Raw genomic sequence first — 24,294 nt, 5'->3', positions numbered from 1 at the left:
ACTAATCGGTGGTACAGGGTGGTGCTTCTGGCTATGTAGAATGAATTAGGCACGAACAAATGCAATCTTGAGTAGTTCCGCTTTTCACCATGCAAAAATATCAGCATGCAGGGAACCAGAGGAAGAGAAATGTTCGCCGGGGGACTGGAATCTGAACTCTCGTGCAACTTCGATGAGTTAGTCAGCGAATGCTGCTCGACTGCTCAAGTTCAGCATTCGCAACGCTGTAAGAAGACAAGAGTTCAACATCTTCTGCTGTTTGATGTGATCGGCTCCATCGAAACAGGGACAACACCTTCCAGTGCCAAAGTGCTGTGGAGGCGGGTTGAATCGAGGGCTGGAAAACTTTGCTCGAGCAGTGGTTTGGTGTACACAGATTGCAGAAAAGAGAATGCAGAAGTTTATTAAAGTTCGTATCAACAACAACTATCTATTCGTTACCTTCTAAGGTAGATACGGTTAGAATCATAAGCTCGTAAATCACAAATATAGAAAAAAATATAATATCACAAATAGGCGAAAACTAATAGCTTAGCTTACCCTTTCTCAAATAAGCAAGGTTTTCTCTGATGATTTGCCTGGTTGGTTTCTCGAAAATTTCGTCAATTTCTTCCAACGTCTTGTTTTTGGTTTCTGGCATACATAATAGCTGGTAGGGTATACCGATCACAACGGCAATACCACCATAGAAACCTAGTGTCAAACCTGTGTATGTCATTGCGGCCTGCATTCTGTCAAAATTGTAAGTGACAGTAAAGGCGAAAAGATATAAAAGCGCGGAACTTACAGTCATACCGGCAGATCTAGTACCCAGCGAAAATGATTCAGAAGGCAAGACCCAAGTAAGGGCAGCATAGGAGCCGAATGCCATGTTATAAATGATTTGACCTGTCAAATACACACCCTCTGCAGCACGCAAATTCGTTACCAGGTTTATTTGATATCCGACACCAACCAAGACCAAACCTAACGAGAAGATTATAATAGTCATGGACCAAGTACGTCTGCCAAATCTATCCATCCACAAGATAGCGGGAATAGTACCGATTAATAGAGCAGCACCACCAACCATTGACATTGCCACAGACCTTTTGTCCGAGAAACCGATCCTTTGCATCAATGTGGACATGTAATACATAATTGCGTTAATACCTGTCAGTTGCCCTAGACCAATCATTACACTGGAATAAACCAATGCTCTACGATTACGAGGAATACGGACCAAATCAAATAGCGATTGGAACTTTGATTCATTGGCATGTAGCTCTCTGTCCTGCTCGGCAACTTGTCTCAATTCCAAAAACTCCACTTGATTGTTTGCAATGCTTGTATCCCTTAGTCTTTTCCAAACATTCCATGACTCACCAACACGACCCTTGTGCATTAACCAACGAGGTGATTCAGGTAAAAATAGAAGTCCCACGAACAAAATAGTTGAAAAGACAAGCGAAGAACCAACCATATATCTCCAACCCCCCTTGACGTCAAAAAAGATGACTCCCACAATGTAGCCAAACAGTTCTCCAAGTGCAATATTGAACTGGTACAAAGAAACCAAACTGCCTCTCACTGAAGATGGCACACTCTCTGCAATGTAGACACCGATACCACCACCTTCTAAGCCTACACCAACACCAATTAAAAATCTACCGGCATACATCTCATGATGATTCGTTGCGGCAGCGCAGATTATAGCACCAATGGTATAAAATACACACGAGATAACCAGCGATTTCTTACGTCCAAAATATTCACTGAGGGGAGTTAGAAGTATTGAGCCTGCAACGGCACCCAAAGGCATCAAAGCTGAAACCAAAGACGCCTCGTGACTCGAAAGACGCAGCATCACATTCATACCGATCGATGCTCCAGATATGATAGACTGGTCAATTCCCGAAAGTATGCCGGCAAAAGCGGCAAAAGCGCCCAGCATGTAGACCATGTGCTGTTTTTTCTCAAAATTCACCTCAAATTCCAGTCTTTTCAATTTGCCCCAGAAACCAACTTCCTTCCTGTATGAGTCGCCCAACTCGTCGAGAGCCTTCACTTCCGCGTCCAAGTTGAAACTCTGGTTCAGCAAGCGCGATACTTTGCCATCATCATTTTCCAGGTCCAGCTTTGCTAGTGTGGGGTCCACGAAAATCTCCGTGGAGGAGCGTTTTTCTATCTCCAAATGAGATGCGCTAGGCGTAGATTTTTGTGTATCTTCGAATACACCATTGTTTATTTTTGACATGACTATTGCCGTCGTTGAGAATCGGATAGAGTGTCAGATACAGTCCTACTACGAACAGAGAGAAAACAAGAAAGAGAAGGAAAAAAGCCAAGACTGGAATCTTCCTATTTCATGAAGTATTTCCGCCGTTTATATACCTTACAAACTCAACAGGGAGTCTCCGAGCTATATGGCACGGGGGAACCCCGATATGTGGTCAGAGGAGCTACGAGAAATGCGGGGTGATCATTTGTCGTGGTTTTTTCATGATACAAGCATCCACTATACAGTATTCCGCATCCCAGCTGGCCCCGCATTCTCCAGGAATTATCTGAAAAGGATAATCCGAATAATGGAAAAACGATCGGGAGACATGACATCTGCAACCGCGGGATGGCAGCCGCATAAATAAAATGAAAGTGGGGCAGCGCGTTCGAACAGGGGGCATGGACAAATATTGCTTTTATTGTCATTTCGCGGGGTATGCATTTTTCCTTGCTGACGCCAAACTAAAACGGAAAAACCCCAAGACAAAAAAAGTCAGAAAAGTCAAAAACGTCAAAAACGTCATAAAAGTCATAAGCTCAAAAGGTCACAAGCTCAAAAAGTCAAAAAGTCAAAGTGATCTCAGATTTGCAGCCAACATATGTCCGGTAAAGGGGACACAGAGCTGGCCGGCCTATGTTCTGTAGATCAGGAGATAGTTCTTGGATTCCTCAAAATAAGACTAGTTTCCCCGGAAAAATTCTTTAAAGGGAAAGACACCCCACCTTTACCCTTATTGGGAATCGGTGCTTGGCATCAGTTTCGGATTTTTTTTGTAGGGTACGAGAGTTGCAGCATGTGAGTCACTAAGACTCTGTTGGTATGGATGCCGATGAAAAGAAAGTGATAAATATTAAGATGAATGGATCTAAATAGAGAGCTGCAGGCAGCGTAAGAACTAGAATAGTTGAAATTTTTAGTGAAGGGAAATGAAACCAAAGCCGTTAGATGATCATAACATTTAATAAACAAACGAGACCCGTGAGACCGGCGCCTAGAGTATTAGCCATGCCTTGGTAAGCGGATAAGACTGGAGAGGTGGAAGGGACGTTCACCGGCCCAGATGAAGCAGATGTGGTGAGTTGTGGAGCAAGAGTAGCCTGTGAAGTGGCTGCAGGTCCAGCAGCGGACGTAAGAGTGGAAGTAGTTCTAGACTCTGGAATGCGAGCTATCACAGACGACGTTACAGCGGCGGAAACTGGTTGGCTGTTGATGCCAGAGACCGCAGGTGGTATGAACGAGGCAACGGTGGTTTCGGGGTATGAATGTGTAGGAGTAGTACTTGCTGGTTGGCCGTTCTGCGTGGTCAAGACAGATGTGAAAGTTGCGGTTGGCGCAGTTGATTGCGATACAATTGTGGTAGCGGATGAGGGCAACGCGGTCAATGGGCAGGTAGTGGTGTAGATCACGACTTGGCCGCTTTTTGTGGTTGTAACCGTTGTCAAAGAAGGTCCAGCGGGGGTGGGCACGGGACAAGTGGTGGTATAGATGGTCTGCGAGCCGCTCACTGTGGTTGTAACTGTTGTCAAAGAGGATCCCACAGGAGTCGAGATTGGACAAGTAGTAGTATAGGTTATCACTTTGCCATTTTCTGTAGCTGTAATCGTTGTCAAAGTGGGCTGCGCAGGGGTCGACACTGGACAAGTAGTGGTATAGATGGTCTGCGAACCACTCACTGTAGTCATAATCGTTGTCAAAGATGATACCACAGGAGTCGAGATTGGACAAGTAGTAGTATATTCCGTGACGGTGCCATTCTTGGTAGTAGTGATTGTTGTGAAAGTGGGTGCAACAGTAGTCGAGGAAATGTATCCAGCGCTACTACTTGATGGCATTGCAGAATTTGAGGTGGTACTAGCCGATGTGGAGAACGAACTTGAAGACATCACTGAAGAGCTTGACAGTGTTACCGAGGAACTCGATGTTGACGATGGAGGTGCAGAACTTGAAGAATTTGCAAAGGAGCTTGGTGGCATTGACCAGGAACTGGACGATATTACTGAGGAGCTTGGTACCGTAGAGCTTGAAGATGAGCTAGGAGCAGGTGAGTGTGAGCTTGAAACACTAGATGAAGAGCTGGAGGAGGTGACTGACGAGCTTGAAACTGTAGTTGAAGATGGGCTTGAAGATGCTGATGAAGAGCTTGAAGTCACCGACGAGCTTGAAACTGTAGATGAAGATGAACTTGGTGGTGGAGACCACTTACTCGAAGAACTTACTGACGAGCTTGGAACAGTAGATGAAGATGAACTTGGTGGTGGAGACCACTTACTCGAAGAACTTACTGACGAGCTTGGAACAGTAGATGAACTTGAACTTGGTGGTGGAGACCACTTACTCGAAGAACTTACTGACGAGCTTGAAACAGTAGATGAACTTGAGCTTGGTGGTGGAGACCACTTACTTGAAGTCACCGACGAGCTTGAAACTGTAGTTGAAGATGGGCTTGAAGATGCTGATGAAGAGCTTGAAGTCACCGACGAGCTTGAAACTGTAGATGAAGATGAACTTGGTGGTGGAGACCACTTACTCGAAGAACTTACTGACGAGCTTGGAACAGTAGATGAACTTGAACTTGGTGGTGGAGACCACTTACTCGAAGAACTTACTGACGAGCTTGGAACAGTAGATGAACTTGAACTTGGTGGTGAAGACCACTTACTCGAAGAACTTACTGACGAGCTTGGAACAGTAGATGAACTTGAACTTGGTGGTGGAGACCACTTACTTGAAGTCACCGACGAGCTTGAAACAGTAGATGAAGATGAGCTTGGTGGTGGAGACCACTTACTCGAAGAACTTACTGACGAGCTTGAAACAGTAGATGAACTTGAGCTACTAGAACCACAATTCCCACACTCTTTTGTCCAGTACCATATTGGGAAGTCGGCATTAGAGTTATTATTGTTGTCAGCGTTGCAACCTGTCATCAAATCAAACTTCTGTGCTCCCCATTTCCAACCACCACCGCTTTTTGAATCTCCATCATAATACTCGTACTGAATTTGGAAACTCGGCATCAAAACTTTGCATGAATCTTTTTCAGATGGCTGGCCATAAACCTCAAATGTAACAGTGTAGTCCGTGGGGTTATTGATCAAAAATTTGTTTTCATTGAAGCCATAAAGCTGATAAGTTCCTTGAGGACCATTAATGCCAATAATCTTTAGCGACCACAAGTATTTGATGTCAATGCTTTCAGCGCCTTTGACATTAATTGTAATCGCATAGGTATTATCCGAGACCCACTTGACCCCAAGAACATTCATGGTATAATGCATAGTGCCGCCGTTATCTGCATGCCAATTGAAATTCAAATTTGGACATAGCGGTGCGAATTCTCCACAGGTTGTACCCCCACCATTTCTCTTGAACACTGGATCTGCTGGCACCTGTTCGCACCTGTTCGCATATTCCGGTAGCCAGTGCAACTTGTCCGTATACAAAGACAAGAGAAATCTTTAACAACTCAAAGATAAGCATGTTTCCTTGCTGTATTGACGCTTCTGGCATTAATCAAAGTTTCTTTATTGGACTGCGTAGTCCACCATGTAATATCTTGTGGCAAAACTGTTATATATACTCAGTAATTACTTGAGCCTACTTTTTTGATAAGGCCATTCAATGGAGAAATACATACGTTAAATAGATGCACATCTGAAGGTTCAGAGAAATACTGTTGCATGAATATTTTTCTCCTTTGCTGATCAACGCTGAGTAGCGTATTCGTAATGATTTGATACCGAAAACTAAATGGGGATCTTTATTATAACCTCCTTGCAGTTCACTCAAGATATTAAGATTAGTATTATTGATGTTTATTGCTCTCTGGATATGTGTGTCTTTGAAGTCACCCATTGTTTGGCATGACTAGGGGATTATCAGTACTCAATCCATAACATAAAGCTACAATGACAAAGAAATTTTGATCACAAGCTGCCCATATATCCGTTGGGCGATAAGACGACTTATCTTTTTTCTTTGACATTGAAAGGAATCTTGAGTTAATCAACATTATTAAAATCAATGCTGGCCATTTCGATTCTAACGATGCATTGAGTCATCATATTCTGGGACCCACTGAGTCAGTTATTACAGGAAAATATTTCAGTTTCCAGGACGCCTATAATATCACCAGAATAGAGGAATGCTATTTGAGAAGTTTTTACCGCAAGATGGTAGAAGAAACAGGATGTTCCAATTTGAAATGGCCCTCAATTTGTATATCCATTATAAAAAAGTCAAATTTAGTTCGATTGCCTATCGGAAAGATGCAAATTTCGGAATATGATGGCCACTAAATGCTTATTATTCAAAAGTTGATGGCAGTCATCACCTGCTACGTTATTAAATAAACTGAGAGTTTAAATAGTCTCGGACTAGGCATTGAGTTGCACCCAAGTGAGCCATTCGAAAGGCAAGCAGCAAAACGCTAGCTAATAAGCCACTTCTGGTTATTTCATTTCAATGTTTCGCGGTGGTGCTATTCTGCCGCTTTCGAGAGGGCACACCCTTTGCGCAAGCTACCCAGAAGAGTCGGCGAAGTCGTTTCAAGTCAATTTAGTGAAAAAACTCAATATTATTTTCAACAAGAGTTACAGTAGCTTGACGAATGCCTCAAGATAATTACGTCTTACGAACCCCTGTTTCCGCCTATTAGCTATGAAAAGTGTGTAGCTACGCATGTACCACCGAGTTCAGCGGTCCAGTATGTTTTGAAGACAACAGGTAACCGCACACAGATAGCACTTTTCGTAATCCCAGCAATTATTTGGAGACAATTGATCCACGAATCCCTAGTTACTAATAAAATGTGTGTATGCAATAGAGTTTCACCGGCCAACTAAACACCATTTGCTGGCACAATTCAAATTCAATGAGGGCCAAGGCGCTTCACAAATGCGTTCACTCCTTGCACGATGATATCAGTGTCCTAGGATAACATCCGCCTCCTTCGACTAGCTTCGATTGGCTCTAGAGCTTTCGATGGCCCTACAGGGAAAATAAAGAACTAGCTGAAGCATGATAGCTAAAGCAAGGATAACAAATCCACTTTTGAGGGCTCAAGAGAGTGTAAAAAGGCTGCTTACGCTATCTCGATGTCCAGTACGATCCATTTAAGCCCGCTCAACTGTAATGCACCTCGTTCAAGTTGCTTAAACTGAAAGCCTCTTGTCACTTCTTAATATCCGTTTCTTTGTTGAATTGCTTTAATTCCCCTTCGCGAGTGAACTTATTTCCGCGCGGCCATCATATGTAGCTGGCAGAAAATCTAAATCAATAGGAAATAGGTGATGGAACGCCATAGTAATGCGATTTAACGCTTGTAAGAGGCATTTGCGACAAGCAAGAGAGTTATGGCTTAGTAATTGATGCCAGGCAACAATCGTATAAAAAGGGTAGACGACATTATCCTCGGGTAAATGTGTCCTCTATGGTCTCCAAAGAAAAGCTCAAACAATGAAAGTCTTTGTTACAGGAGCGTCTGGTTTTGTAGGAACAGTGGTGGTTCCTGATTTATTGAAAAGTGGTCACGAGGTTCTTGGCTTGGCAAGGTCAGATGAATCGGCAGCTAAAATTGCTTCCTTAGGAATGGGCGTGAAAGTCGTCCGTGGCGAACTCCAGGATCTGGACATTTTGAAGCAGGCGGCGGCCGAATGCGACGGAGTCATTCACCTGGGTTTTGTACACGATTTTAGTAACTTCGAATCTTGTTGCCGAATTGATCGGGATGCTACAGAGGCAATGCTGAAGTCGCTTGAAGGTAGCGGAAAATCCTTCATATACACGAACGGGGTGTTAGGCCTCCCTGCCGGGCGATTGAGCAATGAGAAGGATCAAGCAGACCCAAATTTTGCCAGCATGCGAAGCGGAACCGAGAGTATTGCGTTAAATTACAAGGAAAAAGGTGTCAAAGTCTCCAGTATCCGCTTATCACCAACAGTCCATGGGAAGGGAGATAAGGGGTTTTTACCGGCACTGATCGGCATCGCTAAGTCTCAGGGGAAGTCAGGTTACATTGCCGGTGGTGAAAATGTATGGTCTGCAGTTAACCGGCTAGATGTAGGTCATCTTTACACTCTTGTTTTGGAAAAGGGCACTGCTGGAAGTGCTTATCATGCAGTTGCCGAACAGGGAATCAAGACGAAGGACATTGCTAAAGCAGTTGGTGAGATAGCCGCTGTTCCTATTGTTTCGGTGCCAACAGAAAAGGCAGGAGAGCATTTTGGATTTTTGGGTTTCTTATTTGGTAGAGATTCACCGATTTCCAGTGAGCTCACCCGTAAAGAGTTGGGTTGGGAGCCAACTAACCTTGGATTGATAGCTGATTTACATGAAAACTATTCTTAATAGGTTTCATAGCATTGGCGTGCTATGTTTCTTAAAGGGTAGTTATTGAGTCAAATGACAAACAGGTTTATATATGTTTATGAACTTTATACGTTTTTTTAAATGATTTCTCTGCTAATCTTTCTAGATTTAGCTACATCGAATATGCCAGCGCTTCTTTCAGTTGACACTCGCATTTTGTCTGTGATTTGTATCTAGTGTATCCCGGTATCGTCAAGGACCAAGGAAAACAGGTTGGTTACTTCTCATAAAAAGGCTCGTTCGTCATGTAAAAAAGACACTGATGCTTCGAGAGATACTTGCTGTTCAAGAGTAAAATCGGCTTCAGAACTTGAAAAAAGTACATATTTCGTACTGATTATGCGATAAAGAGTTTTCACCTTATTAGAATGCATAATAAATAAAAAAACTGGTCCTCCCGCTGTTACGGCTATAGCTAAAATGCTCGACAGGTTGCTGCCCGTGAGTGCTTTACGAAAATACTTGCGTGAAAACTCTTGTTGAAGAAGAACTAAACTATGGAAACACCACCCTCTTCTTACGCTGTAGGCAAAATTGATTAACGGAAAACATTATTGAAAACCCTCTTGTTACTTGAGATTATCAAGGTATCGTTTGATAAAAGAAATGGTCGTAAGATAATTAGTGTTTCATCCCATTGGCAATAAAAATCATTCATGGGTTGAGATCTCTAGGATTTGTTGGTAGGTACTTGTTAGTAGGTATTTATTAGCTTGAGCTGAAAATTGGACACTCGATCATATAATAAATCATTTAGCGTTGTACAAAGGGCCTAACATTGGGTTCTTTTATAATTTATATAAATACCGTAACTAACGTTGAAATGTCCCAAAAAATCTCTAAGGAATAACGAAATTACAAAAAACAATCAGAGATCCAAGACAACTGAAATAAGTCATTACACCCTATTTAGAGCTACCACAGCCATTTATACTATGGCATCTCATATTTTGTTCAACCTGGAGAAAAGAAGTTCATCTGTTTGTTTTTCTGACACCACAGTAATACGTGAAAAAGAGCGTCAGTAAAAAATAAAAAAGTAAATATCTTGTAATATTTATTGTTATGTACATGAAAAAGCATGTTAAAGATTGCAAAAACCATTGCAGCTGGAATCCTCCAGATCTTCAATGGTACATATTCTACAGCTTTGATTTCGAATACAGATGTTAATCCTTTCTACAAAAGCTTGTAAATTGACTGATTTGTCATAGATCCCCCCATGTTTATGAAAGCAGAGATAATAGAAAATAAGCAAAGGGTGATGTTGAAGAGAGTTGTTATCTGTACGTTTTCCCGTTAATTGCAATTTTGCAATTAAGTATGTTTCTGACTATAAGCAAGATCTCACATGGCACTTTTCAGTAGGCTGCAGAGTCCTGGTCCGTGGGGCTTAAGCACTTATAAAATGACGACAGCTGCCTTGAACGAATTCCGAATGTTAGACTTCATAGCTTTTGCACTTTTAAGGGGAAAACCACTTCCAAACCATAACGAGTAATTAATAAATAATCTTGGTTTTTTATTTGTTTTCTTTTAGCAGTATAATCTACCTAAACAATAATAACATGTCACCCGAGAACTATCTCATATCAGTTTAAACAAAGCAAAGCGATTGATTGAGCAGATTTCCGACTAAAAAACGACCAGTAAAAGCTTAAACAAGTAAAACTATACAGTACCGGCTGACAAGAATAAGCAACCGAAAGCGCCATTGCACTGATGTTTCTAAAGGTTCATTGGTTGCAGAAGCTCGACTACAACTCTGTATTTCCATAACCGTTTCATCAGAAGGGCTCACTTCCAAGGATGCTGCCGGACACATTTAAGCTCAGAAAGACGACAGTTACTCACTGTTCTCACATCGACGTGAAAGAGTCGCGTTACTTGGAGTCACACGACACATGCAAGATAGAAACATAAACTTGTAATCATGCAGTGAGTCTCTATTGGCATAGTATTGGCATGGTGTTGGCTTGCCATTGGCATGGTGCGTAACTTCGTTGCGAATGTGTGTATTGCGTAGTTCTCATCCCACGCTACGTCTTTCCCCCCACGCGATATAACTTGTCGCCAAGACCCCCACGTACCCGATAACAGCGAAGAATGCTCACTTGATCGATGGTGCCTTCTTTAAAAGTATAGCGAGAGGTGAGAGATATTATACATTGGAAAATCATTGTCATTGGTCAAAGCATACTTACTGGATCTGCTTCTACGGATATTGTTGCTTTCAACTGTTTTATGAGAATATATATATGGGATAAGCACGAAGTTGCAAAGAACTAGAGAGATATATGTCTATAGCGAGGCAGCCATAACTTATATGCCTGGTGTGAGAAATAAGCATTCTCTAACTAGTTGATGCATTTTTTGAGAATTAGGGCTTTTGGGATCTTTGGATCATCGAAAGCATATTTAAATGCTCGACCAAGAGGTTCTAGAGTCGTGCGACAGTCGAGCAGAGGCATTGCTGGTCGTTCTGGTCGGTTCGCTGGCATAAGCACGTTCAGAAGGAGCTTTTCAGTCATTGCAGCAGCAGCAGTCGTTACTATAGGAGCGGCCGGTTTGTATTCAGGTTTGATAGAGAATGCAACAAAGGAGGATATGTTAAAAAAACCAATCAGCCCACATGAAGTAGCCAAACATAATAGCAAGCGCGATTGCTGGGTTGTTATCAACGGATATGTCTACGATTTGACAGATTTCATTCCGGCACATCCGGGTGGTCCGGGGGTTATTTCCGTGAACGCTGGTAAAGATGTTACGGCAATGTTCGAACCTATCCATGCTCCCGATGTAATTGAAAAGTATATTCCAATTGAGAAAAGACTGGGTCCATTACAGGGAGAAATGCCAAAAGGGTTGGTTTGTCCACCATTTGCACCGGGCGAATCTTATGACGACTTGTATGCTAAGCAGGAACTTAGAAATCGACTACCACCGCTAGATAATATATCTAATGCTTATGATTTTGAGCATCTGGCATCAAAGGTTTTGACGAAACAAGCGTGGGCCTACTACTCATCAGGAGCAGATGATGAAGTTTCCATGAGAGAAAATCATTCTGCATATCATAGAATCTTCTTCAAACCGAGGATTCTTGTTAATGTTAAGGATGTTGACACTTCAACGAAGATGTTGGGGACAGAAGTTGATCTTCCCTTTTATGTGTCCGCAACTGCGTTATGTAAACTAGGAAATCCAAAAGAGGGTGAAAAGGATATTGCTCGTGGTTGCGGTTCGGGACCGAAGAAAATTCCTCAAATGATTTCGACACTTGCTTCCTGTTCTCTTGAGGAGATTCTCGATGCTGCTCCATCAAAGGATCAAATTCAGTGGTTTCAATTATATGTTAATAGTGATAGAAAGATAACTGACGATCTGATTCGTAAGAGTGAAGAACTGGGTTTGAAAGCTCTCTTTGTGACCGTAGACGCTCCAGCTCTCGGAAATAGGGAGAAGGACGCCAAAGTAAAGTTCTCGTCAAAGAAACATGGTCCTCAAAGTATGTCGAAAATGAAATCGGATGGTGAATCAAACGGCGCATCAAGGGCTTTATCATCATTTATAGATCCGTCTTTGTCATGGGATGATATCATTGAGTTCAAGAAGAAAACAAAGTTGCCAATAGTCATTAAAGGAGTCCAAAGGGTCGAAGATGTTATCAAAGCCGTGGACATAGGTGTTGCCGGCGTTGTACTCTCAAACCATGGTGGCCGTCAACTGGATTTTTCAAGATCCCCAGTGGAAGTTCTTGCCGAAGCTGCGCCAATTATAAAAGATCGTAAACTGGATCAAAAGTTCGAGCTTTTCGTTGATGGTGGTGTTTGTCGTGGAACAGACATTCTAAAGGCGTTATGTTTGGGAGCTAGTGGTGTGGGTATAGGACGTCCATTTCTGTATGCTAATTCTACTTATGGTGAAGCTGGTGTCAGAAAACTAATTGAAAAGCTAAATTTCGAGCTTGAAATATCTATGAGGTCCTTAGGTGTCAATAGTCTCAAAGATTTGAATCCAGATTTGCTAGACTTGACAGCCTTGAAAAACAGATCAGTATTGGTGCCTACGGATTACTTATACGCGGAAGCGTACGAAAAAGGGACCTTGGCTGAGTTTCAACCGCAATCCGCTTAAATAACAGTAAATTAGTGTATTTATTCTAAAAGTACAAACTTTCATACTTCCCTAGTTTTATTGTAATTGCTATCTTTCATTCATCATTGGACTCCGTTTGACGCGACTTCGTGTCGCTTATTGAAATCATATTAATTCGAATAAGAATATCAATGCTAATACAAATGAAAAGTTGGAATAGCACGCTGTTCACCATCGTTCATGGAATGCGAGTTCAACTAATATTCTGATTCTATCCCTCATAATATCGTTTTTTGTCTCCTACTACCTGAGGTCTTTGACGTCTTGTCGCTGTTGTTTCCCAAATAAAGGTCTTCCTTTCAATCATCTGTCAAGACAAAGAGAGCTTTGATTTAATCATCTGTTGCTTATTCAGTCATGAATGAGAATGGCTCAAACTATAATGCCAGATTTTCAGCCCCTTTAAAGAGGGAAATCATACCGCTTCCAAAATTACCACCTTTAAATACTACTGGGGCTACATTTAAAGAACGATCTAAATCTCACAGAAGCAGCACTGAATTACCTATAGGTTGGACTCCTGTAAGTGGGCACGACCAAAGCTTATCTTATGTTAGTGAGCAGGAACATACTTCTTCAGGAACCACATTGTCATCAAGGTATGAGCAACCAGATTTGTACGTAACCTCACCTTCCAGTTCTGCCAGAATGCGACCACCACCGCCACCGCCGCCGCAACCAAGGAATCGACAAATATTGAATGAACTCTCCACAGTCCCGAGGTCCACACCCCATACACCGCCCAGGTTTGGAACTACCCTGGGCAAGTCAAGCCCAAATGCATCATATAGTTCTCCATTTGTCGGCGAAGCTGAAATAGAGCAAGGTTTTCAAAAGGAAGGGGTGAATTCAAGAGTATATAGATCACCGTTCATCGGGGATCCAGATTTGAGTATTGTTAGGGGGAGCGCGAAGGATAATGGCGTAAAGACCAAGACCTCAAATGAAAGTATGCCGTATATTTCTTTCGACAATACTGCCTACCACACAAGAGCCCTGCCCCCACTTCCGACACCAGATGGGAGGAAATCAGCAACTACCGACTTCTTGGAACTGTATAATTTGCCCCCTCCAACACTGCACAACAAAACTCGTGACGTTAGCAATCACAGTCGAGTGTCTGATAGCATCGATAGCTACTATTCTGATACAAACTACGCGTTTAACAATTCTGAAGCACGACATAGCAGCTTTAATTCATTTCTTGGGGGCAAACCCTTAGAACAGGCACCCAGTATCACAGCACCAACTCAGCCCTTTAGTATTGATTCCCTGGATGAGAACAAACTTTACCAATGTTACAGTGTGTATCGGCTGTCTGACATTTACGAATGGGTCTTGAAAGTTTATTTTGAATGGTTTAATGAATGTGTTTTCGGAAAGATAGAGTTTTTTCAGATGGTGCAACTACTTTTGGAATTTCAATTGCCAAAAAGTTTTGATCAAGACACCATAGACTCCAACGTGGACCGAATTATTGAGTCTTTGGTCACTCAAAAAGCCGTTCGATTTGAACCGGACAATGATGAAGAAATTACTATAATAGTAGCTGGCCTAAACACAAGTGGTATATTTACAGAGCTGTTACCTTGTTATTCATTTATTGATGCAAATTATGGCTCTACAGATTTCACTCTTTGCTACTCTTTAACTTGTGTGAATCGCTTACCTTCAGAGAATAGACAAGAAATTAAACTTTCAGAGTTGATTGACAAATCCGTCGGTGTATGGGCAGACTACTGGAAGCTAACACCTGAAGAAATAGCTGATATAAACCCGCGTGAAGTACAGCGTCAAAGCTTTATATTTGATTTAATAATACTGGAGGAGAGATCTCTGAATATGGCCAACGCTGCTGTTGAAATATATGGAAAACGATATGACCCGGAGCTGCTCCCAAATGAGCCCGACTTCGCAAAAAATGCATTTGATATTTTTGAGCCAATGATTCACCTGCATAAAGAGTATTTGCTCTCACCTATTCTCTGGAAGTTGAAAACGCGAGGTAAGTTCATTGATGGCATAGGAAAAATATATCTGAAATGGTGCAATGAAGCACACGATCTGTACCTGAACTATGCCTGCTCAATGGCTAAAGTTCATGATATTATAACGTGGGAAAAACGGCATAATACTCGATTCGCTCAATGGTTAAGAGATGTGGACAACTCACCTGAGATCAGTCGCTCCAAGATGTATCATGATGTCATTTTTTTCGGAGGGTTTTTCAAGTCGTTGCAGAATTTACCGATCACCTTGAACTCTATATTAAAGAACACAGAGCGTTCCTCTGAAGATTATGCTTACCTCGAGCTACTTATAGCGCAGATAGAGAATTTGAGTGTAGAAGTTGATCGTGCGCATGGTGATGCTGTCGATAAACAAAAATTGATGCGATTTTCAGAACAGCTGGTTTTTAGGAATAGTGGTGGCAGTAACACTGTTGGCTACGTGAATTTAGCAACTAAGGATCACGAGGAGGCTGAGAGACTGAAACAAGATAGACTGGATCTAGGTTTGAGGGATCCTCATCGTAGATTGATATATTCTGGAATAGTTATGAAGAGAAGAGAATTATGGGTTGATTATTCCCAAGTTTACATTGTTTTGCTTGACAATTACTTTTTAATCACAGAAATTGTAAACAAAGGCGATCAGAAGAGGTACAAGCTGGCTGAACGCCCGATACCAATAGATTATCTCAGTCTAGAACAGAGGAAAATACAGGACATTCCTCAAAGTGCTACAGGTAGCCAGAGAGACTCAATGATAAGATTTGGTAAAGCATCTAGCCTTACGCCCTTGTCTGCTGTTCGCCCCCAACTGAAAAGCAGTACAATCATGGTGGCGAGACCTACTTCAGCTTTTGATGCTCTGGCAAGTACAGGCACGGAAATATCTAATGAGACTTCAAGCTCTGCCGAATTTTCCTTTAAAATCAGGAACACAGCAACTAATGAATCCTTTACTTTTTACCTAAATTCATCTGAAGATTGTCAGCGCTGGACTTCAGCGATAATGAACTGTTTCAAAGTTTCCAGTGATCATAAGTCTAAAGTTGGGCTTGATTTACAAGTTCTTAGTACTGAGTTCTCATATTCAGAAAAGGATGCACCCGTAAATCTGCCCGTCGCGCCTGAAGGGTCGGATATCGATATCGCTTTGAAACACTACGAAATCGAAATGAACGATTTAAATTCTGTAGTTAACACATGGCCCACAACTATCTTTTGCTCCTCTTACTTCGAATTTGAAGGACAAAGTTTTCTTTTAGTGGCGACAGATTATGGTGTCTTACTTAGGCGCGAGGGTAACGGGGCATCTAGGCTTATAAGAGTACTACAAACAAACGACGTGAGGCAAATCGAAGTAAACTCAAATTTGGGTTTAGTTTTTGTCCTGGATAACAGGATTTTGTGTTATTTTAACATTGCTAGTATTGTAGGGGCTTATTTTAATCCAGGGAAGTATCTCAAGCACAATCGAATAGTCGGGGTTATCTTGAGGGATAAAGTTCGATGCTTCAAGTTTGCGGAGGACTTTGGTAATTCTAGACATTTATTTTTCGAGAGAAAGGGCAAGATTTTTGTATTAACACCAGAATTTGATAGATTGACAAAAATATTGCAGTTTTTCAAAGTTTACAAGGTGTATAAATTACCAGTTTTTAATAATGGCCTGAACATACCGGAAATTGATGACATTGTGATATTTAAGAAATGCTTTGTCGCTTGTACGTCCAAAGGTGCTTTTCTGTATCATGATTCATTTAATGACGATGGAATAACACTTCCTAGTTTTTTAAATGATCATGCAATGTCAAGCTATATGAGACACCCGCATTTAAGCTCCAATCCCTTCAGAACTGCGGTAGAATCCTCGTCGAAAAAGGATTCATCTATACAAAAGATGGCGGAATATGTTAAGAAGGATGTTGCTACTAATAAAACAAAACCCATCACTTGTTTTCAGTTAAAAGGCACTACTGAATTTCTACTAATATATGACGAGGCTGTAGTTAAAATCGATTGCCATGGACAAATCAGTGACTGGAAGCAAGATATTCTGGTTCTCGATTTTTACTGTACCGGAGCATCTTATCATATGGGATATCTTACCTTGATAGGTGATAATTTGGTTCAAGTTTACAATCTAATGCAGCCGAAGCAGGTTCTAGGGAACTTGGTGCCCATTCAAATCATCAAAGGTAAAAAGGTAAAACTCCTGAGTTGCAGTCAGAATCACGCAACTGTAATCGCTTTGAGTCATCCTAATATAGCCAACAGACAGCTCCTGCTGGCATGCATTCCCAAAGCTTCTAGCCTCTCCATGTCTATGTAAAACTTTTATACTAGTAGCTAAGCAAAGCTGCTGAGATTAGCCGATATTTGGCATAATATAACATTGTAACTTTTATATGCAGCTTTTTTTTTGTAGCGGGTATTTGAGCTTTTAAACCGGCTTTTCCTCAGAAATGAGATAAAAATCGATAGGAAACGAATGAGTGTAGATTGGGTTATTCAGTGGGTTTTTCTTCCTGTTGTCAAGTGTCCTTTTTTGCTGTGCTTCCTATGTAGAATTAAGTCGAGACTGGTGTGGTGTTTCTGCGTGTTATACTCAGTTTCGCTCTTCATTCTGCTGAAGGTGAATACTAGGTTCAAATGTCATGGAGCTAATTTGTGGGTTACAATCGAACATATTAAAAATGCTAGAGTGGTGATTACCGGCGGCAGCAGTGGATTGGGTCATGCCATAATCAAAGAACTTCTTTCACGATACAAAGACCTTACAATCTTCAATATTGATTTAAATGAATCGCCGATCGCAGATAAAAGAATAAAAACATATAAGTGCGATTTGGGAATCTCTTCAGAGAGAGATGAAATGATAAAAAAGATCCAGAGGGATTGTGATGGTCCGGTTCATCTTGTTGTAAATAACGCTGGTATGAGGTCGAAATATCAGCAATTCCAAAAGTTACATGGCAAAGCTTTTGAACACATACTCTCTGTCAATACTTTGGCCCCAACCAAAATCATACAGGCATTTGCTCCAAAAGAGAATAATTTGGATCAATGTTATATAGTAAACGTTGCAAGCACACTAGCAATTCTGTCAGCTTCAAAAGTAGCGCCATACGCAAGCAGTAAAGCCGCGCTTATTGCCCTTCATAGATCCTACTGCTTCGAATTGGAAAGTAGGCATATATCCAATATACGAACTCTTTTGGTTGTTCCGGGTCAGTTGAATACCGATCTGTTTGGGGGATTTACACCACCTCGTCAGTTCTTTGCACCTGTGGTTGATTGTGACGCCCTGGCAAAGAGTATTGTTGATAGGTGTGAAAAGGGCCAAAGAGGTGACTTGTGTGCTCCATTTTATTCCAATTTGATATCTCTGTTGATGTCACTACCTTACGCAGTGCAGATCTTAGCCCGTAAATTCGCACAGCTAGATGATTGTTTACCAGACGATTGACGCTACATAAACATTATTCAAGATACATATCACTGGGTCTTCTTGGTTTCAAGATTTTTGACCTGCTTCTCAACCCATTGATAGAAAAGATTATTTTGTAAATAACCTGCCTCATTAAATACTTCATTCACCGGTAACGCTATCTTTAGCTCAACGCCTTTACCATTTTTTAACTCAACCTGGTACTCAGGCCTACCATCTTCGAAGTCGGTCTTTACGTACAGCCTATTTCCATCCTTTTTAATACCGATGTATTTGATACCTTTTTCCACATATTTGGTATAATACCAAAATGCAATAGAAAGAATCGTATATGCGCCTACCAATAGTGTTTGGTAACCTACTACTTCCTTGTAGGCAAACTTTTTATCCAAAAAAAAACTTGCTGCAGCTACCACAGCAATCAAGTAGCCAATTGAAAGTTTTCCATCAATAAGGCCAAACGACTGCTTATAATTCAACTTTGCGAATACAACAGGAAGCGACTCATCCAGCGTTTGACGCAGCTCAGGAATAGAATAGGAGTTTATTGGCTTGCTCATTTCAGCGATACTATTTTCCTCTCAGTGATTAGGTGAAAAAAACTCTTGTAAAGGAAACGGGATAGTACTTGGGTGATATATATACTGGTTCTCTTCCCATGAGGTGGTGTTTCTAGTTTTTAGCCGTCATGGAGTATTTGAGCGCTTGTTAACATATCACGTGAAGACACTCTACGTGATGCTTAGCGGATAAGCGTATAAAGAAAGCTAGCATAAGGTGAAAACTATTACTATTAGCATTTATAATCTGCTCGAGTTGGCGTTTGACGTGGATTCACTGCTTGGCGTACAATTATCACTTTTCTATAATCCTCAATTAATCTTATTGTGCACGTTGACACTTCGAACGTGGTCAATCAAGGTAACATTTCGGATTGTTCGCTGAAAAAAGGTTCAAGAGTTAATTCACTGAAAAGAAGGCAGTGGTATAGTGGATTGATTGCAACCATCTGTCGAGTTTCTCACGCTTTGCTAGGACGTATCTGGGTGTTCAGACAGGTGCTTGTATTTTAGACTAGCAGAAAGGGGAAAGCTGTAGCCAAGTTTTATCGTGTTATATAACGAGCTTGGCCACTTTGCACTCGCGACGCTGTCTGAGGATCAAAAAGCCATATGGATATAGGTATGGGACTCAATAATTCTGGTGGCTCAGATTCACCAGATAGTTCCAGCAATAGTGGCAAGAAGGGTGGAAAGAAGCCGGTGCATCGAAGTGGTATCAAATCTAAGAAACATGGTGAGGAGAAGCCGCAGGCGGATAATAGTGGAAGAGCAAGCAGAGGTGGATTCCATGGACATAATCATAGGCAGCACAAGAATCAACAGAAGTACAAGAACCAAAATGGTAGCAACAGCTCTGCATTAGGCTACGACTTGGATTTCTCAATCCAAGAGGAACTTAATAGCGGTAACTATAAATTCAGAGGTGGTAAAGCTCAAGTGTCTATAAATCATCTACTGCAGTTTCAGCTACCTGAGATTGAAAGGGACAGATTAGGGGATAGTAGGGAACTCGCAAGACGTAGAAACAAATCAGATAACGCCATTCATCTTACTGGTGATTCTTTCATCAATGCTAATTATCGCCTGCTAGTTGATGACAGATTTGAGTATAAGGAGCAAGGAAATCACCCTGACGTTCCTATTCCACAGGAAAATATTGTTAGAGTCATTGTACCCAGGGGCCAAAAATGCCCAATATGCCTAGAGGAGCCTGTGGCCCCTCAAATGGTCGCTTGTGGTCACATTTTTTGTTACAGTTGCCTCATAAACTTCTTCTCGATAGAAGAAGTCACGAAGGATACTACTAATGAATATAGCAGGAGGCGAAAACTCAAGGAGTGCCCACTATGTGGAAACATCATCCGCCAGAATAAAATAAAGTCGGTTATATTCGAAGAAGACATTCCCAATGAAGCACCACAACCGAATTCTAGAATAAAGTTGTCGTTAATGTGCAAACCGCATGATTCCATTCTTCCGTTACCAGTTGAATTGGAAATCGATCCTTCTCGCACCGGTAATTTTCCGCCTGCTGAATTTGACTCGCTATCTAAATACGCCCATATCATGAAGTGCAATCCAGAAAAAACAATTGAAATGTTACGGAAAGACATAGATGATATCAATACACAATATGAAATTGATAGAATTCTCTACAGCGATAATGGTAAATTTTACAAGTTGGCAGTAAAAGAGTTGGAATCCCGAATTAAGTCTATATCTGAGCAACAAGTATCTCAACCTGACATTGCTCGGTCTTTATCAAATGTTAATCTGGGTTGTAACTTAAGAGAAAAGTACAACGATAACTCTGCATTTTTCTTCTATCAAACAGCATTTCAATCTTCAACGAAATTTTTCCTTTCACCATTGGATGTGAAAATTCTGCTGAATGCATATCATCAGTATTGTTGTTTTCCCGAAGAGCTCTCAATGGTAGCAGAGAATATCCATTATGGCACGTCAGTGACGGAGGATCTCCTGTCAAGATATAAATATTTCGGTCATTTACCTCTAGGGACAGAAATAGCTTTCATCGACTTAGACTGGCGCGATAACATGATAATTCCGAAAGCAGTTGAACAACAGTTCATTGGCGAACTGAAAAAGCGTCGCAAGAAATTGCATTTAAAGAAGCAGAAAGAGGACAAAGAGAAAGCAATGTACCAAATGAAAATTGAAAAAGAACATGAGGAATTCTATAGACGTGAAAATGGGGATAATCCGCTAGTACCTGAATTTATGGAATATGGGAACCATCAAATTTCTTTGGAAGCATTGTCCCCGAAACAACGTGAAGCTACGACCAATGAAGGCTCTGGACTCAAAAAAGGCTATGTAGAAAGAACTATATGGGGTACATCCATTTCGTTGCAGCAGGATAAGCAGACCTCGCAAGAAAATCAAGAGTTTGAAGCAATGTTGCTACAGAGAATGCAGGAATCAGAAAGCTCTAATTCTAGGTCATCGGGCCAAAAAGGGAAAAAGAATAAAAAAAACAAGGGCAAAGTAATGCTCCTCAGTAATACACATCAAACATATTAGCATGATTAATAGCATCAATATAGCACCAGTCAACAATCGATTTATATAACTATTGATCGGTGAAATGCATATACATTATTCCTGCGCGCTGGCAACAGCTATATGGTGAGTAGTAAAGAAGAACTTGAATACTTTCGTAGACGATCACTAACGAAGTTAGTGATCGTTTAAAACAGTAAAATTTCGTGCATTAGAGATTATATTTGCACGCTTCTGGAATAACGGCTGGGCACGATTATGCACCAGAAAACGTCTTGAAGCTCTGCGTAATTCTGGGGCTAACAATAATAATGCAATATCTCTCTTCAGTAATCATTCAGGGACTGTTACGCCCTCACAAGACTGGCTTTTGTCTAGTGGAAAAATTTGCAATAGAGGTAGACCAGGTTTACAAAGATTACAAGAAGAGCTCCGAAGTTCCTAGGCGGTTGACTTATTGCCTATGGAGACTGAGAGTTCAAGCAAAGATACAAAAGACGGAACAATGGTTAGCCTGATATACGTGCTTGCGAAAAACTTCTTAGGCCATTTCGCAAGTGCTCCTGCCCTTAGTAGCACTGTTATATCTGCTAGATAATCCAAGCTTTTTTTTAAAGAATGTTCGGTGAAAGGGGAAATCCGATGAAAAAAGAACACCAAAGGCATGTTTATTTTGATTGCCAAAGAAGCTCAATTAAAACATTAAGAATAGCTGAAGTCAATACGAGGTTGACACAATGAGTGGAAAATTTGTTCGTGCATCCAAATACAGGCATGTGTTTGGCCAAGCTGCAAAGAAGGAATTGCAGTACGAAAATGTAAAAGTTACCAATAACGCATGGGACTCAAATTTAATCAAAACGAATGGTAAATTCTTAGCTGTCAATTGGAACGCCTCCGGAGGTGGTGCATTTGCTGTAATCCCTTTGAATGAAGTTGGTAAGTCTCCTGACCAAGTTCCGCTCTTCAGAGGCCACACTGCCCAAGTTTTGGACACAGATTTCGATCCCTTCAATGATCGCAGATTGGCTTCTGGATCTGATGATTCCAAAATTGGTATTTGGGATATACCTGAAAACTACTCTTTCCACAATGCGCTTGATGAGAACGATGAAATTAGCCATGTGAAACCTACAAGAATGCTTTCAGGACATTCACGGAAAGTTGGTCATGTTCTTTTCCATCCACTTGCTCAAAACGTTTTGGCTTCATCGTCTTTAGATTACACTGTGAAGCTTTGGGATGTGGAAAGCGGTGAGAACAAGCTGACCCTGAAACATCCGGATATGGTTACATCAATGTCCTTTTCATACGATGGTAATTATTTAGCAACGGTAGCTCGTGATAAAAAACTGAGAGTTTGGGATATAAGAGCTAACAAAATCGTGTGTGAAGGCCAAGCACATAGTGGTGCAAAGAACCAGAGAGTTGTTTGGCTAGGTAATAGTGACCGGATTGCTACTACCGGATTTTCCAAATTGAGTGATCGTCAAATTGGTATTTGGGATGCTTTCAATTTAGAGAAAGGGGATTTAGGAGGCTTCTACACAGTTGATCAATCCTCGGGAATTTTAATGCCTTTTTATGACGATAGTAATAAAATTCTTTATTTGGCAGGTAAGGGTGATGGTAACATTCGTTATTATGAACTTCAAAATGACGAGCTATTTGAGTTGTCCGAGTATCAGTCCACTGAACCTCAAAGAGGTTTTGCTGTGGCGCCAAAACGTACCGTAAATATCAAAGAGAATGAGGTTGTAAAGGGGTTCAAGACAGTGGTGGATCAATACATTGAACCGGTGTCCTTTTATGTGCCAAGGAGATCTGAAGAATTTCAGGAAGACATTTACCCTGATGCACCTTCTGATAAGCCTGCATTGAGTTCCGAAGAATGGTTCTCGGGCAAATCTGTCGATGGACCAATACTTGTGAGTATGAGAAAATTGTACGAAGGAGCTGACCCTACATTCCATGAATCGAAAAAGGCAGTCCACCTGTCTGCCAAAACTGTAGATCCAACACCAAAATCCAAGGAGCCAACACCTAGCGTAAATAGTGAAACTACTGCCAAGAAACACGTTGAACCGGTGAAGAGTCAAGTTGAAAAAAAGAGCTTCGATTTCGAACCACCAAAAATCTCTTTGAAAGAAAACTTCAAATCTGATCTCTCCGTAAACAAAATGCTTCAAAAGTCGTCGGATTTCGATTCTGAAAACAATACAGAGGATCCCTCAAGAGACACTTCTGGTTGGGATGAAGAAGATGAGACCCCGAAGGAACCAGAAGTATTACCAATGGCAAAAGCACAGTCTAAACTGGAAAAGGAAGAAACTATCCCTAGAACTTCAAAGTCTGTAAATGAGGCCCAAGAACATGTATCTGAGGCAACAAATCCTTCTAGCGAAATTCAAAAATCGGCGAATGTGGCAACTAGCTCTGTTGCTGAGGCTGAAGACCCTGAGAACAAAAGTTCACGTGCCGTCGAAGTTTCTAAAGCCACTACAACGACTGTACCTCCTTCCGCTGGTACGGCTAGTACCTCAAGCAACACAGGGAAATCATTGGGCCTGAAGCAATCTGTTGAGAAACTGTCTTCTTTGGTCCAGAGCTTGGAGCAAGTCGTTAACACATTGATCGCATCGAACCTCGAAAAAGATGATCGTTTGCAAAACCTTGAAAGCAAAATTGGAGAATTGATCCAGCAAAAGTAACCTCAACTCAACATTACAATCATATATATTTTTCATCTCTATAAATATATAATAAATGAACAATAGAATAAGTCCACGTTATTTCGGTCGTCTTCTTCACGTGTTTACTTAAAGATCACTTCTTTCCCAAAATAATTTTAGAGGTGACATGAAAAAAACCGAGATGAGTTCCTGTAGAAAATATGAAACTTTTCGTCCAAAATATACAAGTTAGAGTCTGAGAGACGTATCAGGGATTATTCAAGCA

At 41.2% G+C, this 24,294-nt stretch overlaps 9 protein-coding genes across 9 annotated transcripts; 6 read left to right on the top strand and 3 right to left on the bottom strand.

Annotated features, from left to right (window-relative positions):
* Positions 1-523: 523 nt before the first annotated feature.
* On the bottom strand, positions 524-2,236 carry HG535_0E02090 (uncharacterized protein; the record flags this gene model as incomplete). The annotated part of the gene is made up of 1 exon (XM_037288957.1): positions 524-2,236. The coding sequence occupies one exon, from the start codon at positions 2,234-2,236 to the stop codon at positions 524-526; it is 1,713 nt and encodes a 570-aa protein (XP_037144852.1).
* A 968-nt stretch (positions 2,237-3,204) lies between these two features.
* HG535_0E02080 (uncharacterized protein) lies at positions 3,205-5,541 on the bottom strand (the record flags this gene model as incomplete). Its single annotated transcript, XM_037288956.1, has 1 exon — positions 3,205-5,541. The coding sequence occupies one exon, from the start codon at positions 5,539-5,541 to the stop codon at positions 3,205-3,207; it is 2,337 nt and encodes a 778-aa protein (XP_037144851.1).
* Positions 5,542-7,720: 2,179 nt separating this feature from the next.
* HG535_0E02070 (uncharacterized protein) lies at positions 7,721-8,611 on the top strand (the record flags this gene model as incomplete). Its single annotated transcript, XM_037288955.1, has 1 exon — positions 7,721-8,611. One exon carries the CDS (start codon positions 7,721-7,723, stop codon positions 8,609-8,611), a length of 891 nt encoding a protein of 296 aa, XP_037144850.1.
* A 2,385-nt stretch (positions 8,612-10,996) lies between these two features.
* CYB2 (L-lactate dehydrogenase (cytochrome)) lies at positions 10,997-12,769 on the top strand (the record flags this gene model as incomplete). Its single annotated transcript, XM_037288954.1, has 1 exon — positions 10,997-12,769. The coding sequence occupies one exon, from the start codon at positions 10,997-10,999 to the stop codon at positions 12,767-12,769; it is 1,773 nt and encodes a 590-aa protein (XP_037144849.1).
* Positions 12,770-13,147: 378 nt separating this feature from the next.
* On the top strand, positions 13,148-17,131 carry TUS1 (Rho family guanine nucleotide exchange factor TUS1; the record flags this gene model as incomplete). Its single annotated transcript, XM_037288953.1, has 1 exon — positions 13,148-17,131. One exon carries the CDS (start codon positions 13,148-13,150, stop codon positions 17,129-17,131), a length of 3,984 nt encoding a protein of 1,327 aa, XP_037144848.1.
* A 159-nt stretch (positions 17,132-17,290) lies between these two features.
* TDA5 (Tda5p) lies at positions 17,291-18,268 on the top strand (the record flags this gene model as incomplete). Its single annotated transcript, XM_037288952.1, has 1 exon — positions 17,291-18,268. One exon carries the CDS (start codon positions 17,291-17,293, stop codon positions 18,266-18,268), a length of 978 nt encoding a protein of 325 aa, XP_037144847.1.
* A 29-nt stretch (positions 18,269-18,297) lies between these two features.
* Positions 18,298-18,810, bottom strand: SPC2 (signal peptidase complex subunit SPC2; the record flags this gene model as incomplete). The annotated part of the gene is made up of 1 exon (XM_037288951.1): positions 18,298-18,810. The coding sequence occupies one exon, from the start codon at positions 18,808-18,810 to the stop codon at positions 18,298-18,300; it is 513 nt and encodes a 170-aa protein (XP_037144846.1).
* A 612-nt stretch (positions 18,811-19,422) lies between these two features.
* MAG2 (RING-type E3 ubiquitin transferase MAG2) lies at positions 19,423-21,357 on the top strand (the record flags this gene model as incomplete). Its single annotated transcript, XM_037288950.1, has 1 exon — positions 19,423-21,357. The coding sequence occupies one exon, from the start codon at positions 19,423-19,425 to the stop codon at positions 21,355-21,357; it is 1,935 nt and encodes a 644-aa protein (XP_037144845.1).
* Positions 21,358-22,073: 716 nt separating this feature from the next.
* Positions 22,074-24,047, top strand: CRN1 (coronin; the record flags this gene model as incomplete). The annotated part of the gene is made up of 1 exon (XM_037288949.1): positions 22,074-24,047. One exon carries the CDS (start codon positions 22,074-22,076, stop codon positions 24,045-24,047), a length of 1,974 nt encoding a protein of 657 aa, XP_037144844.1.
* Positions 24,048-24,294: the final 247 nt, after the last annotated feature.

The sequence above is a fragment of the Zygotorulaspora mrakii genome, chromosome 5 (assembly GCF_013402915.1).
Source record: "Zygotorulaspora mrakii chromosome 5, complete sequence".
In the NCBI taxonomy this organism is placed as follows: Eukaryota; Fungi; Ascomycota; class Saccharomycetes; order Saccharomycetales; family Saccharomycetaceae; genus Zygotorulaspora; species Zygotorulaspora mrakii.
This window is presented reverse-complemented; position numbering and strand designations above follow the sequence as displayed.